Source organism: Salmo salar, chromosome 06 (assembly GCF_965601325.2).
Source record: "Salmo salar chromosome 06, fSalSal1, whole genome shotgun sequence".
Classification (NCBI taxonomy): Eukaryota; Metazoa; Chordata; class Actinopteri; order Salmoniformes; family Salmonidae; genus Salmo; species Salmo salar.
The window spans coordinates 59,294,032-59,307,021 of record NC_138296.1 but is presented as its reverse complement, the minus strand read 5'-3'; the positions used below and the strand labels follow the sequence as shown (position 1 = coordinate 59,307,021).

Below are 12,990 nucleotides of genomic sequence, written 5' to 3'. Positions count from 1 at the left end.
CATTAAAAAGGAAAGAAATTCCACAAATTAACAAGGCACACCTGTTAATTGAAATGCATTCCAGGTGACTACCTCATGAAGCTGGTTGAGAGAATGCCAAGAGTGTGCAAAGCTGTCAAGGCAAAGGGTGGCTACTTTGAAGAATCTCAAATATATTTTGATTTGTCTAACACCTTTTTGGTTACTACATGATTCCATGTGTTATTTTGATGTCTTCACTGTTATTCCACAATGTAGAAAATTATACAAATAAATAAAAACCCTTGAATGAGTATATGTGTGTCCAAACTTTTGACTGGTACTGTATAGGCCAGTGAGTAACATCAGCATGTTTGTGCCAGCTCTGTTTATCTTCTTTATTTGAACAGACTGATATTTGAGTGACACCTACGTCTCCTTTTGAGAACGACCGACTTGTCTTTCTTCGAGGTGTATAGAGGTTTCTGGGCCTTCCAATGCTTTCTGTGGAAATAAATGCAATGGGTAAATACATTTATTCTTTATACTGACATTTGTGAAATAGAGGAGATAGATAGATGAAGGGGGAGACACAGTAACAAGGGTGGACACAGGAATTGAACCCCAGTTTCCGGTGGGGAGCAGTATATGTGATTGAGCCGGATGTGTTACCACTAGGCCACAGTATCTGCACAGCCAACTTTAAAAAAGAAAGAACAGTGAAAGAGCCAGTTAAAAGTGAGGTGTCTCACCTGGCTATGTTGTCCTGCTGTCTCCGTACAGCTGTGGTCAGGGCAGTCTGCATTGTCCTGTACCACCTCCTCAGGTTAAAGCTGTTCACATCTGTCGCACATAAAGAGAGGGATGAGCCAGACAGAAATTTAGGACACTTGACTTTTGCAATGCCCAACTGACAACACTTCCCAAAATAAGGGGCCATTTCCTAACTAGTCGTAAAAAACAGGCTACCACTAGGAACTCGTGGACTTCATTAAAGTCTCGTAAAATCGCCTCTACTTCTTAAGAGAAGTCTGAATTCTCCATCTGCTTTTTAATTACCACAGAAAATAGCAAGGGGAAACTCAAGCGCTTCTAAATCACCCAAATATTTCAGCCCAGCCATGTAACCTACTCTCACTTATAAGCTGTCAAATGGAAGTGAATGAAAAAGGCAGTTAGAAATCAAAGGAATGCAGACAAACAGTACATGCAACATTCCCCGTTCCAAAGACAAGACCACACCTCAATGGCCGCTCTTTACGAAAAACGTTAAATTACAATGTGTAGGACAATAAACTATGATTATCTGTGCGGAAAAAGATAAGATCCTGTGAAATGTTAAACAGAACATAAGAACCAAAGAAACAGCACTTACAGCCTTTAAAGGCATTCCATTAGCTAAAACCCCTTCAGACACGTGTAAATAACTGTTTAATTTATTCCTCTGTATGTACTATGCAGCTCCTTATAGCCTTGGGCCGACTTCACACAAAACTCCTGAGAGATTATTCAGATCAATACTTTCTCAATGATGCAAAATAAAACAATTCCACATCAGCCATCAGGAAGGGCTGGTTATTAACTTATCACACCAAAGTGAGTGAGGTTTACCTGGGTTTTCCTTGTTCTTGTCACTTGCATCATTGGATAAATCCCTAAAAACACAAACAGGAAAACTGCGTTAGATATGAGCAGTAGTAAAACAATCACCAAAGTGCAATATCTTGCATAGGCATAGTGATCTAAACTATTTATGACATTCCTGTGCGACTGTTTACATGACCAGGGACACTCAGACTTGATGTTCCAGTCTACATTGAGCTTCCTAAAGAACATTGTGGTTTCTAGACTGTGGTAAAATGTTGACATGGCTAACAGACTATATAGTGAACTATAATTGCCTACATAGTGTCTCAAAACTACCGGAGTGGTCCACAATGTAGTTTTAAAATCGGTATTATGTACTGTCAATTACTGTTATATTGTGGAGTGAGACCGTTTTTACATTGATGATAGCAAAGGTACATTTTCTAGAAGTTCGAGAGATAATACTGTTGTGTAAACTTGTGAAATTCTCACGTCTCGGGTGCTTCCTCTGGAGGTCGCACCCGACAGTTGCCGCCCTCCGAGCACAGCAGTGTAAACAGAATTGTTTCATTGAGCTCAACATTCCTACAGTATCAATGGTAATAGCAAAGCAATGTTTTTGAAACAGAGGAAATGTGTAGGCTACACATTTTCCTTATATTTGAGACTTTTATATATTGAGTTAAAACAAAGGCAATTTCAAGTTAATGTCGATACTACCTAAAAATGCTGAGATATGCAAGTCGACATTTTTTAGATACACAAGTCAAACTACATAAGTCAACATCTGTGCGTTTGTCTTGAAGCTGAAATGTGATGTGTACAGACAAAAACTTTAACTGTCTGCACATGCTTGTGAATTGTTGCATTATTCAAGAGTGTAATACGGTTTTGTTGCAGTAATTAAGAGTAATATGGTAGATGTATGAAGAGTTGCTTGGTTAATGTTAGCTAGTAGCTAGCTAGTTGAATAGTTTGCCATACTTAACCTAAACCCTGGCTAGTGGTTACTGTGACATTTACAGTACTTTTGAGCTGCGAAGCAAGAACGTCAACCAAACCCCTTGTCGTCTCGTAACATTCCCGTCACTAATGTGAATTGTAAAGTGTTTGTACATATTATGTAAATTGAAATTGTACCTATAACTATTTGGTGAGAATAAGCCCTTAAAATACACTTCTCTCTCGTGTTAAAACAGACGGCATAGCTACCACTCAGTGTGGTCGTCTAGTTTGAAGAGCAGCTTCATGGCGATGATGATCAGGGCAGCAGCCTGGACATCGTAGTGTGGGAGAAGAGAGTTGGACCTCATGGGTTCAAAGGTCACGGACGACTCCATACCAGCCTTCTCCATAATCCTGCACACCCAGTCATGCAGCTCATCTGAAAGAGAAAATAATACTGGTTGAGTGGAATAACTTGTGTTAAGACTGGAGTTTCACATTGTGTAAAGTCACAAAAAAAGAAAAACTATGCTAGACTAGACAAACTAAACAACTAGACAAAAAAACCCTACTGGTGTCTCCTCTTTAAAAGTGACTGACACAAATGAACCAACGGACAACAAAAGAGTTAAGAGCGTGTTGTTGGCTTGGCAGACCCACCGGGCAGGTTGGCTTCGGTGAGGTAGCGGAGACTGAGCAGGGAGGGGTGCAGCAGGCAGTCCAGGGTGATGGGGGGGAAGAGGGGTAGCTCCAGGAATACAGCCAGGGTCTGGGCCTCCTTGTGCAGGTGGCTGTAAGAGGGGATAGACTAGGGAACACACACACAGAGTTTATTGCATCTTGTCTTCTATGAAAGGAATTCCTTTGGGAGGATCGGGATAAGACTTCAAGACAATATATGCAAATGCAGAGCGGGGCAACAGGTGTATTGGCGTGTGGGGACAAGCAGCAGTTTCTGCTGCACCCGAGCCAACATTCTGATGTCTTCACACACGTTTCAATGAGAGTAGCGTGGTACAGTGGACTGACAACAAAACAAGATAGTAGGTTGTGCAAAACCACATCGGTCGCCATCAGCTTAATGCACCCCCCCGAACACATGTTGTAGTACATGAATTCCAAGCAGTGGATCTGTTGCCTAGATGAAGCTTAACCACATATATAATAACATCAGTAGTACTGCTCATGACTACTTAGGCTTAGACACAGCTGTGTTTCATACTCAGCACGGCCACAACACGAGAGTCAGTGGGCCAACAGGAAATAGTACGGCACGGTACTCATTCTTCTACACTGGGAGGTTGTTGTGGAATGCCTATTAAAACGGTCTCAGTCCAGGGGTGTTAAAAAAAAAAAAAAAAAGGGGACAGGTCAAAGCTGATTTTTGTTGAGTAGCTGAATGACTGAAAGGCATTTATGCCTCTGCTACAACAGAAATGGAAAGGCAGCGGTGTGTCCCAGAGGCCATCGTAGCGTTACAGTTTAACTGATAACGATGTAGATTTATTCATGTATAATGAATGCCTTTAGAGTCCAGGAGGACAAATGACGGAATCACGATAGGTTGACTGTACTTTCATTTTCCCGTATCTTTTATTCTTGCCTTATTTATTTGTTCCATGCTGTGTGATGCAGAGCGATTACAGTTCTTTTATTTTGTTTCGTATTCCATCAGGGACCACGTTGGACAAAAGTGGAATTGCTTTAACGTGTTATCGCCTAGGTTGTACTCAGCGCATCTTTTCCCCAATAAATCAACAACTAATGTGAGCTCTCACCTCCACTCTGAAGATGAGTGAGTCTCGGCCGTAGAGCTTCATCTCCTCTGGGAAGTCCTCGTAGGCGTTCACATAGGGGATGTGGCCCTCATTCACAAACCTGCCCAGCACAGAGAGAGAGAGAGACTCAATAGGCAGGGACGCAAAGCTTGAGACTGAATGTGAACATTTACTTCCTGTTTATTTATTTTGTTTATTTTTTTTTACCTTTAACCTACATTTAATCCCGGTTTGTCTTAATGAAATCAAACGGTAAAAATGTGTATATATTAAATTCAATACAACTTTGTTCATCTTCTCTTCCACCCATGTTTCCACCATCTCCCCTTGGCCCTGACCTGAGCAGGTCTGCCAGTGTGATGGCCTCTCTGGCCCACAGCAGGGCCAGGTGGCACAGTGCCAGGGTCTTGGGCATGCTCATCAACCCCTGGCTCCTCCTCTGGCGCGGGGTCAGGTACGAGACGGCATCAATAGAACCGGAACACACCGAGGAGGCTCCGTCACTGGTGTAATCTGGGGAGCACGCACACATATTGGAAAACACACACACACACGCACGCATGTACACTCACATATATATAGGTCCATTGGCTGTTCAGCATACTTGTGTTGTTTACTGTACCTGAGACAGAGCCTCCTCCACTGGCCCAATCTCCATCCCCGTCTGTCTCAGAGGCAGACGTCATAGAGTCGCTCATCACTGATGACTCCGGAGCACTGTCTGACTCCCCAGAGCCCTGAGAACGCTAGGGAGGGCAACGAGAAAACGAGTGGAAATAAGAAGAAGGGGAGACAGAGACGGACACGCAAAACAGCAACCAAAAGGAGGGTGAAGTGTGTGTAGGTGTACTGTTATCATCTGAGAGCTGCAAACGTGTAACTAAACGTATCCAATCTAAAAAGCACACATTGAGTGAACGTCTCGTCGACCGTCCGCCACAAGGGGGGCGATAAGACAGGGACAAGTTTGTCGTCACTTCATCAGAAAGTGCCATTTTGCTTGCAGTGATGAGAATACTGACCAGTCTAAATTTCCCATCATGCACAGGATTCTTGGTGTAGGCCTGTCGGCTCTTCTGTAAGTACATTCTCCAAAACTGACACAGCACGTCATCCTACAAAACACAGACCATACAAGACACTTACAGAACTTGTCGAGTGTCTTTACGTTGACATTATTTGGTTTTACTTTCCGGTTTCTCAGAGACAGATTCAACGTTTCAATAGAGATTCTCCATAGAGCAGGTGTTTTAGTCTAGGACTACTAGGCTTAATCTGTGTCCGGGAAACCGCCCTTCTGTGCTCCCTCTGACAGACCTTGAACTGTGGGCAGACTCCCATGGCCAGAAGAGCCTCAGCCTGGTGCTTCAGGATGAACTGAAAGCCCTCACACACCATCCACTCTCGCCCTTGCTCTGAAACACACAGCCACAAAGAATTCAGGCACATACAGAACAACCAACAACAAATCAAAAGTATTTGCTTGTAGGAATTAATGACACAGGAGAGTGGAGACCAACCTAGTTTTTTCCTTCTGGTTCCCTTGGAGATGGAGGACACTCTGCTGGCACCAATCATAAAAGTGTTTGTATCCACCACTTCTTTTGTTCTCTGAGTAGAGAATTTGAGAAAGAATAAAAATGGTTGTCCACGTGCGCCTCCCAAATGGCACCCTATTAACTAGTACACTACCTTGACCAGGGCCCATGGTGCCAAAGTAGTGCACCAAATAGGGAATACGGTACCATATGGGATGTAGCCCATGACTACTTCAACATGAAGCAATCTTGAATAGGAGTTCAAATGTTGAGTGCTTACCTCGATGACATTATGACAGGACCTGCAGTAGAACCGACCCTCATCCGACACCCCCCAGTCCACCTCTCCACACTGGCCACAGATTTCGCTGTAGCCCCCCTATAATCAAATCCTATTTTATATGGCACATTATGCATAGTATTACATACACACAGAGACAGACAGAGAATATGGGGGGGGGGCATCAGGTCCATAACATATGAGAGCATGTAGCTAGCTGCGGCAACAATTGTAACGGAGGGCCTTGCTATAACTAATCTGTAGGACCCATTTTGAACTACTTGTGTGGTTGTCGTGTTGTCTATATACTTTGCCTGTCTTTGTATATTCCACTTAAAATTTGTACTCTAGAGGGAACTATATGTTGGGTCAGGGGTCACTGTCACATGTCTACAGGCACACAGGTGACTAAGAACTGTAATCAGGGATGCTGCAGTATGGAGAGAGCATAGACACAGAAATATCAGTCTCATTGTTCTTTCGCCGGTAGGCGGTGAGAGAAAGCCCAGTGGCAGTTGAAGAAAATGCAGCGAGATGGATTATGGCCGACGTTCTACAAATTCTCTCATCGATGAAACATTTAATCTCAATACAGTTTTCTGTTTCCCAAACTAGAATCTGTTACTAACAGAGTGATCAAAGTTGTGTAGACTTTACCCTTTGCCAAAGTTGTAAAAAATGTGCATTGTTTACAAGGAGTGCAAGGGCGAAATTATTAATTGCGCTACACACACTTCAGAGTAGGCGTTCCCTAAAAGAAATATGCAAATAGAGTGCCTTGCAAAAGTATTCATCCCCCTTGGCGTTTTTCCTCTTTTGTTGCATTACAACCTGTAATTTAAATGGATGTTTATTCAGATTTCATGTAATGGACATACACAAAATGGTCCAACTTGGTGAAGTGAAAGAAATAAAAATGTTTCCAAAAATGTAAAACTGAAAAGTTTGCTATGAAGCCCCTAAATAAGATCTGGTGCAACTAATTACCTTCAGAAGTCACATAATTGGTTAAATAAAGTCCACCTGTGTGCAATCTAACTGTCAAATGATCTGTCACATGATCTCAGTTCTGAAAGGCCCCAGATTCTGCAACACCACTAAGCAAGGGGCACCACTAAGCAAGGGGCACCACTAAGCAAGGGGCACCACTAAGCAAGGGGCACCACTAAGCAAGGGGCACCACTAAGCAAGGGGCACCACTAAGCAAGGGGCACCACTAAGCAAGGGGCACCACTAAGCAAGGGGCACCACTAAGCAAGGGGCACCACTAAGCAAGGGGCACCACTAAGCAAGGGGCACCACCAAGACCAAGGAGCTCTCCAAACAGGTCAGGGACAAAGTTGGAGAAGTACAGATCAGGGTTTGGTTATAAAAAATTATCAGAAACTTTGAACATCCCACGGAGCACCATTAAATCCTTTATAAAAAAAACTGAAAGAATATGGCACGACAACAAACCTGCCAAGAGAGGGCCGCCCACCAAAACTCACAGACCACCAAAACTCACAGACCAGGCAAGGAGGGCATTAATCAGAGAGGCAACAAAGAGACCAAAGATAACCCTGAAGGAGCTGCAAAGCTCCACAGCGGAGATTGGAATATCTGTCCATAGGACCACTTTAAGCTGTACACTCCACAGAGCTGGGCTTTACAGAAGTGGCCAGAAAAAAAAGCCGTTGCTTAAAGAAAAATAAGCAAACACATTTGGTGTTCACCAAAAGGCATGTGGGTGACTCCCCAAACATATGGAAGAAGGGATTCTGGTCAGATGAGAATAAAATTGAGCTTTTTGGCCATTAAGGAAAACGCTATGGCTGGCGCAAACCCAACACCTCTCATCACCCCGAGAACAACATCCCCACAGTGATGCATGGTGGTGGCAGCATCATGCTGTAGGATGTTTTTCCTCGGCAGGGACTGGGAAACTGGTCAGAATTGAAGGAATGATGGATGGCGCTAAATACAGGGAAATTCTTGAGGGAAACCTGTTTCAGTCTTCCAGAGATTTGAGACTGGGACTGAGGTTCACCTTCCAGCAGGACAATGACCCTAAGCATACTGCTAAAGCAACACTCGAGTGGTTTAAAGGAAAACATTTAAATGTATTGGAACGGCCTAGTCAAAGCCCAGACCTCAATCCAATTGAGAATCTGTGGTATTTTTTTTAACTTCACCTTTATTTAACCAGGTAGGCTAGTTGAGAACAAGTACTCATTTACAACTGCGACCTGGCCAAGATAAAGCAAAGCAGTTCGACACATACAACAGTTACACATGTAATAAACAAACAGTCAATAATACAGTAGAAAAAGTCTATATACAGTGTGTGCAAATGAGGTAAGATAAGAGTGGTAAGGCAATAAGTAGGCCACGGTGGCGAAGTAATTACAATATAGCAATTAAACACTGGAATGGTAGATGTGCAGAAGATTAATGTGCAAGTAGAGATACTGGGGTGCAAAGGAGCAAGATAAATAAATAAATACAGTATGGGGATGGGGTAGTTGGATGGGCTATTTACAGATGGGCAGTGATCTGCTCTGACAGCTGGTGCTTAAAGCTAGTGAGGGAGATATGTCTCCAGCTTCAGTGATTTTTGCAGTTCGTTCCAGTCATTGGCAGCAGAGAACTGAAAGGAAAGGCAGCCAAAGAAGGAATTGGCTTTGGGGGTGACCAGTGAGATATACCTGCTGGAGCGCGTGCTACGGGTGACCAGTGAGCTGAGATAAGGTGGGGCTTTACCTAGCAAAGACTTGTAGATGACCTGGAGCCAGTGGGTTTGGCGACGAGTACGAAGCGAGGGCCAGCCAACAAGAGCGTACAGGCCGCAGTGGTGGGTAGTATATGAGGCTTTGGTGACAAAATGGATGGCACTGTGATAGACTGCATCCAATTTGTTGAGTAGAGTGTTGGAGGCTATTTTGTAATTGACATCGCCAAAGTCGAGGATCGGTAGGATGGTCAGTTTCACGAGGGTATGTTTGGCAGCATGAGTGAAGGATGCTTTGTTGCGAAATAGCCGATTCTAGATTTAATTTTGGATTGGAGATGTTTAATGCGAGTCTAGAAGGAGAGTTTACAGTCTAACCAGACACCTAGGCATTTGTAGTTGTCCACATATTCTAAGTCAGGACCGTCCAGAGTAGTGACGTTGGATGGGCGGCCAGCGATCGGTTGAAGAGCATGCATTTAGTTTTACTTGCATTTAAGAGCAGTTGGAGGCCACGGAAGGAGAGTTATATGGCATTGAAGCTCGTCTGGAGGTTAGTTAACACAGTGTCCAAAGAGGGGCCAGAAGTATACAGAATGGTGTCGTCTGTGTTGAGGTGGATCAGAGAATCACCAGCAGCAAGAGCGACATCATTGATGTATACAGAGAAGCGAGTCGGCCCGAGAATTGAACCCTGTGGCACGCCCATAGAGACTGCCAGAGGTCCGGACAACAGGCCCTCCGATTTGACACACTGAACTCTCTCAGAGAAGTAGTTGGCGAGGCAATCATTTGAGAAACCAAGGCTGTTGAGTCTGCCGATAAGAATGTGGTGATTGACAGAGTCGAAAGCCTTGTCCAGGTCGATGAATACGGCTGCACAGTAATGTCTCTTATCGATGGCGGTTACGATATCGTTTAGGACCTTGAGCGTGGCTGAGGTGCACCCATGACCAGCTCTGAAACCAGATTGCATAGCTGAGAAGGTACGGTGGGACTCGAAATGGTCGATAATCTGTTAACTTGGCTTGCGAAGACCTTAGAAAGGCAGGGTAGGATAGATATAGGATGACAAAGATTGCTGTACACCAGCGGAACCCATCCTACTGGAAATGGCTGGTGCAGTTTTGCCTTGAAGAATGGGTCAAAATCCCAGTGGCTAGATGTACCAAGCTTATAGAGACATACCCCAAGAGACTTGGGGTATTGACTTTGGGGGGGGGGGGGTGAATAGTTATGCACACAAGTTCTGATCTTGTTTGTTTCACAAAAAATATTTTGCATCTTCAAAGTGGTAGCGCGTGCTTGGCTCTGCCAACCTCCTTCCTTGTTCTGTTATGATTAATTCACTCCCATTGGAAACGCAGGCTGTGGTATGCGGTGAGATCCAATGTACAGAAGCCGCTGCAGTGTTACAATTGTAAAAAGTTTAGACTTGTGGCAAGTGTTTGTCGAAGCAATAAATATGTTGTAGTTGAAGTGTCAGATGAAGCATATTGCTGTAATTGTGATGGGAATCATGTTCCCGGAGTGCACTGTAAGGATGAAGGTCACAGTAGCTAGGATCAGGGCTACAGTTGAGGTCGGAAGTTTACATACACTTAGGTTGGAGTCATTAAAACTCGTTTTTCAACCACTCCACAAATGTACTATTAACGAACTACAGTTTTGGCAAGTCAGTTAGGACCTCTACTTTGTGCATGACACAAGTCATTTTCCAACAACTGTTTACAGACAGATTATTTCACTGTATCACAATTCCAGTGGGTCAGAAGTTTACATACACTAAGTTGACTGTGCCTTTAAACAGCTTGGAAAATTCCAGAAAATGATGTCATGGCTTTAGAAGCTTCTGATAGGCTAATTGACATCATTTTAGTCAATTGGAGGTGTACCTGTGGATGTATTTCAAGGCCTACCTTCAAACGCAGTGCCTCTATGCTTGGCATCATGGGAAAATCAAAAGAAATCAGCCAAGACTTCAGGAAAAAATATTGTAGACCTCCAGAAGTCTGGTTCATCCTTGGGAGCAATTTCCAAACGCCTGAAAGTACCACGTTCATCTGTACAAACAATAGTACGCAAGCATAAACACCATGGGACCACGCAGCCGTTATACCGCTCAGGAAGGAGACGCGCTATGTCTCCTAGAGATGAACGTACTTTGGTGTGAAATGTGAGAATCAATCCCAGAACAAAAGCAAAGGACCTTGTGAAGATGCTGGAGGAAACAGGTACAAAAGTATCTATGTCCACAGTAAAACGAGTCCAATATCGACATAACCTGAAAGGCCGCTCAGCAAGGAAGAAGCCACTGCTCCAAAACCACCATAAAAAAGCCAGACTACGGTTTGCAACTGCACATGGGGACAAAGATTGTACTTTTTGGAGAAATGTCTTCTGGTCTAATGAAACAAAAATAGAACTGTTTGGCCATAATGACCATCGTTATGTTTGGAGGAAAAAGGGGGATGCTTGCAAGCCGAAGAACACCATCCCAACCGTGAAGCACAGGTGTGGCAGCATCATGTTGTGGGGGTGCTTTGCTGCAGGAGGGACCGGTGCACTTCACAAAATAGATGGCATCATGAGGCAGGAAAATTATGTGGAAATATTGAAGCAACATCTCAAGACATCAGTATGGAAGTTAAAGCTTGGTCGCAAATGGGTCTTCCAAATGGACAATGACCCCAAGCATACTTCCAAAGTTGTGGCAAAATGGCTTAAGGACAAAGTCACGGTATTGGAGTGGCCATCACAAAGCCCTGACCTCAATCCTAGTGAACATTTGTGGGCAGAACTGAAAAAGCGTGTGTGAGCAAGGAGGCCTACAAACCTAACTCAGTTACACCAGCTGTCAGGAGGAATGGGCCAAAATTCACCCAACTTATTGTGGGGAGCTTGTGGAAGGCTACCCGAAACATTTGACCCAAGTTAAAGGCAATGCTACCAAATATTAATTGAGTATGTAAACTTCTGACCCACTGGGAATGTGATGAAAGAAATAAAATCTGAAATAAATAATTCTCTCTACTATTATTCTGACATTTCATATTCTTAAAATAAAATGGTGATCCTAACTGACCGAAGACAGGGAATTTTTACTAGGATTAAATGTCAGGAATTGTGAAAAACGGAGTTTAAATGTATTTGGCTAAGGTGTATGTAAACTTACAACTTCAACTGTATCTAGCAGGTCTATGTGGAGGCAGTGAAAATAGGTGAAAGTGTGAGTAGAGATGAGATGGTAGTGGATGTCCCAGTCTGCAGTGAATGCCATGCAGGGGAAGGATCCCAACGCACTAACAACGAAGGTGGACTTTGTTGCGTTTATAGTGCAAGTGATAAATTGCACTAGTCAAACAAATAAAATGTAAGAAGCTAGACATCATTGTGAAGGAGGCAAATAGATCTCCAGGACTTTACAACCGAAATGTTACAGGGAATACTGAATTTAGAGGTTCCACCTCCCAGTGGGGTTGTTAGAAATTCAGGGTTCGCTATAGACAGGTCGTGGCGGTGTACGCGCCCGTCAGTTGTTTGCGATCTGCGAATACAAACTCGAAGAAAATTGTCTATCTTAGGTTAGTTATAAAAAATAAATCGTTGATACAGTTCTTACTACAGGAGGTTGGTAGCACCTTAATTGTGGAGGACGGACTTATGGTAATGGCTGGAGCGGAATGGTATCAAATACATCAAACATATGGTTTCCGTGAGTTTGATGCCATAATATTTGCTCCGTTTCAGCCATTATTATGAGCCGTCCTCCCCTCAACAGCCTCCACTGGTTCTTACCGTCAATATATTTGTAACTGCTATACGCCTATGGTAAAATCTTCCATTAAGGGGTTGTTAAATGTTTGACCTTACCCGTTAATTCCCTGGTGAATGAAAGATCTGTGTATGAATAACGTTTTGTTTTGCACGCTCTTTAAACATTTTCAATCCAATCTGTGTTTGCTTGTGGCTAAAGAAATGAACCTTTTGCTAGGTTAGATAGCCACTAACGTTACAAGAAAATGTATTTCAGATCAATCTGGCAGGTATAAAAGTTTAAATTAGCATAAAGACTTTAACACGTCCCATTTGTACAACCTACCGTTAGTTCTTCGTCCATTTTCACACACTTTAGTCTGTTTCACATTAGTGAACTCTCACGTGTTGGTTTATTGTGGTGGAATAGGAACTTCC

At 43.4% G+C, this 12,990-nt stretch overlaps 1 protein-coding gene across 2 annotated transcripts in view; it reads right to left on the bottom strand.

Annotated features, from left to right (window-relative positions):
• taf1b (TATA box binding protein (Tbp)-associated factor, RNA polymerase I, B) overlaps positions 1-12,990 on the bottom strand; it is a 16,747-nt gene extending 3,757 nt beyond the window's left edge. The window contains exons 1-13 of one of the 2 annotated variants that reach the window (XM_014204854.3): positions 12,899-12,990; positions 6,087-6,185; positions 5,789-5,879; positions 5,586-5,683; positions 5,291-5,383; positions 4,891-5,014; positions 4,607-4,781; positions 4,269-4,368; positions 3,151-3,298; positions 2,758-2,929; positions 1,570-1,613; positions 711-801; positions 392-462 (exon numbers count right to left, since the gene is read on the bottom strand). In XM_014204854.3, coding sequence (XP_014060329.2) covers positions 392-462; positions 711-801; positions 1,570-1,613; positions 2,758-2,929; positions 3,151-3,298; positions 4,269-4,368; positions 4,607-4,781; positions 4,891-5,014; positions 5,291-5,383; positions 5,586-5,683; positions 5,789-5,879; positions 6,087-6,185; positions 12,899-12,916 — 1,324 coding nt within the window. In that variant the 5' untranslated portion in view covers positions 12,917-12,990. Of the gene's footprint in view, positions 1-391; positions 463-710; positions 802-1,569; positions 1,614-2,757; positions 2,930-3,150; positions 3,299-4,268; positions 4,369-4,606; positions 4,782-4,890; positions 5,015-5,290; positions 5,384-5,585; positions 5,684-5,788; positions 5,880-6,086; positions 6,199-12,898 lie in introns of both variants that reach the window. The other variant, XM_014204853.3, reaches the window with a different exon arrangement.